We start from the raw sequence: 1,756 nt of genomic DNA on the forward strand, positions 1-1,756 counted from the left end.
CGTTCTCAGGATCCTGACTTTGGTTCTCAGGATCCTGAATTTCGTTCTCAGGATCCTGATTTTGGTTCTCAGGATCCTGACTTTGGTTCTCAGGATCCCGTCTTCGGTTCTCAGGATCCTGACTTTAGTTCTCAGGATCCTGACTTTAGTTCTCAGGATCCCGATTTTGGTTCTCAGGATCCCGACTTTGGTTCTCATGATCCTGATTTTGGTTCTCAGGATCCTGATTTTGGTTCTCAGGATCTCGATTTTGGTTCTCAGGATCCTGATTTTGGTTCTCAGGATCCTGACTTTGGTTCTCAGGATCCCGTCTTCGGTTCTCAGGATCCTGACTTTGGTTCTCAGGATCCCGATTTTGGTTCTCAGGATCCTGATTTTGGTTCTCAGGATCCTGACTTTGGTTCTCAGGATCCCGTCTTCGGTTCTCAGGATCCTGACTTTGGTTCTCAGGATCCCGTCTTTGGTTCTCAGGATCCTGACTTTGGTTCTCAGGATCCTGACTTTGGTTCTCAGGATCCCAATTTTGGTTCTCAGGATCCTGACTTTGGTTCTCAGAATCCCGATTTTGGTTGTCAGGATCCCGACTTTGGTTCTCAAAGTCAGGATCCGTTTTTATTTATTTTGTGTCCCCCTCAGGGGCTCCGTAGTTCTGAGTGTGTTCCTGGGCACAACAATCTCCAGGGACCTGAAGTGTGACAGCTCCATAACCAATGAGCTTTGCAGAGTGTGTACTTCCCAGTCAGCTGAGCTGAGGAAGTTCAACCAGCCCCAGGAGGTGATGGTGCAGTTCTACACAGCTGTCACTGAGCCCATCATCACCTCGTCCATCATGGTATGGGACAGCAGCTCAGCCACCAAAGAGGACATTCACAGGCTGCAGCGAATCATCAGGTCTGCTGAGAAGATCAACCAGTTTTACATCATCTTATGTCTTCATTTGTCATTAACTTCTGCACCCAGTACACACAGTGTTGTTCATTTTGTACCTGTTTTGTAAACTTTTAGTTCAGTGTACTTTTTATTCATATTTTAGATTCACTTTCATACAGTTGCTAAATTAATAAATCAGTACAGTACAAATAATTTAATCAGGTATTATTATGATTACCATGCATTAAGTGTCAAAGACTGAATACATTTGATTTTATATGTAACATTTTTATTCAGGCGCATTTTTAGTCAGCTAACGACGGGGGCCTTTCGGGTCCTTTTTGGCCTGAGCCTCCGCTAGCCTCCTGATAGAAACTGGCCGCAGAAGAAAATCAAATCTAAATTAAGTCACTTTTTTTTAAAGTTTTTTCTTTTTGATCAGTTTTAAAGGGTGAAAATGGGCGGCAGAACAAGCGCGATAGCTGCGGGGCTGTGCGGGGCGCTGTTCGTTGGCTACTGCGTTTATTTTGACAGGAAAAGACGGAGTGACCCCGACTTCAAGAACAGGCTGCGGGAACGTGAGTGTTGACCTTTTTAACCCGGTTTATCATCGCCTTCCTCGGGTTCAGAACACTAAAGACCCGTGGTTACCGGCACTTTTCTGCAGATATGATTAGTTTGTAAAAAGCCTAATAAAATCAGCAGAGTGCTGCACAGACAGCCAACAGAGGTTGACTCTAAAGTTAAAATGTTTAAAAATATAAATCTTTTTTTGTGAATAACTCAGTTTTTCCTTTACTGTGTTTGTTTCATTATATTCAGTTTGGTAGTTTTATATTCAGGTTCTTTCAATGTGTGAATCACACATTATTAATAAGGTATGGAA

The 1,756-nt window shown here is 43.1% G+C and overlaps 1 protein-coding gene across 1 annotated transcript in view; it reads left to right on the forward strand.

The window, feature by feature from the left end:
• The first annotated feature begins 1,197 nt into the window (after nt 1–1,197).
• tomm20b (translocase of outer mitochondrial membrane 20b) overlaps nt 1,198–1,756 on the forward strand; it is a 10,033-nt gene continuing 9,474 nt past the window's right edge. Inside the window, exon 1 of the mRNA XM_014028451.1 lies at nt 1,198–1,448. Within this exon, the coding sequence (XP_013883905.1) occupies nt 1,328–1,448 (121 nt within the window). The 5' untranslated portion in view covers nt 1,198–1,327. The remainder of the gene's footprint in view (nt 1,449–1,756) is intronic.

This window comes from Austrofundulus limnaeus, unplaced genomic scaffold (assembly GCF_001266775.1).
Source record: "Austrofundulus limnaeus strain Quisiro unplaced genomic scaffold, Austrofundulus_limnaeus-1.0 Scaffold764, whole genome shotgun sequence".
Classification (NCBI taxonomy): domain Eukaryota; kingdom Metazoa; phylum Chordata; class Actinopteri; order Cyprinodontiformes; family Rivulidae; genus Austrofundulus; species Austrofundulus limnaeus.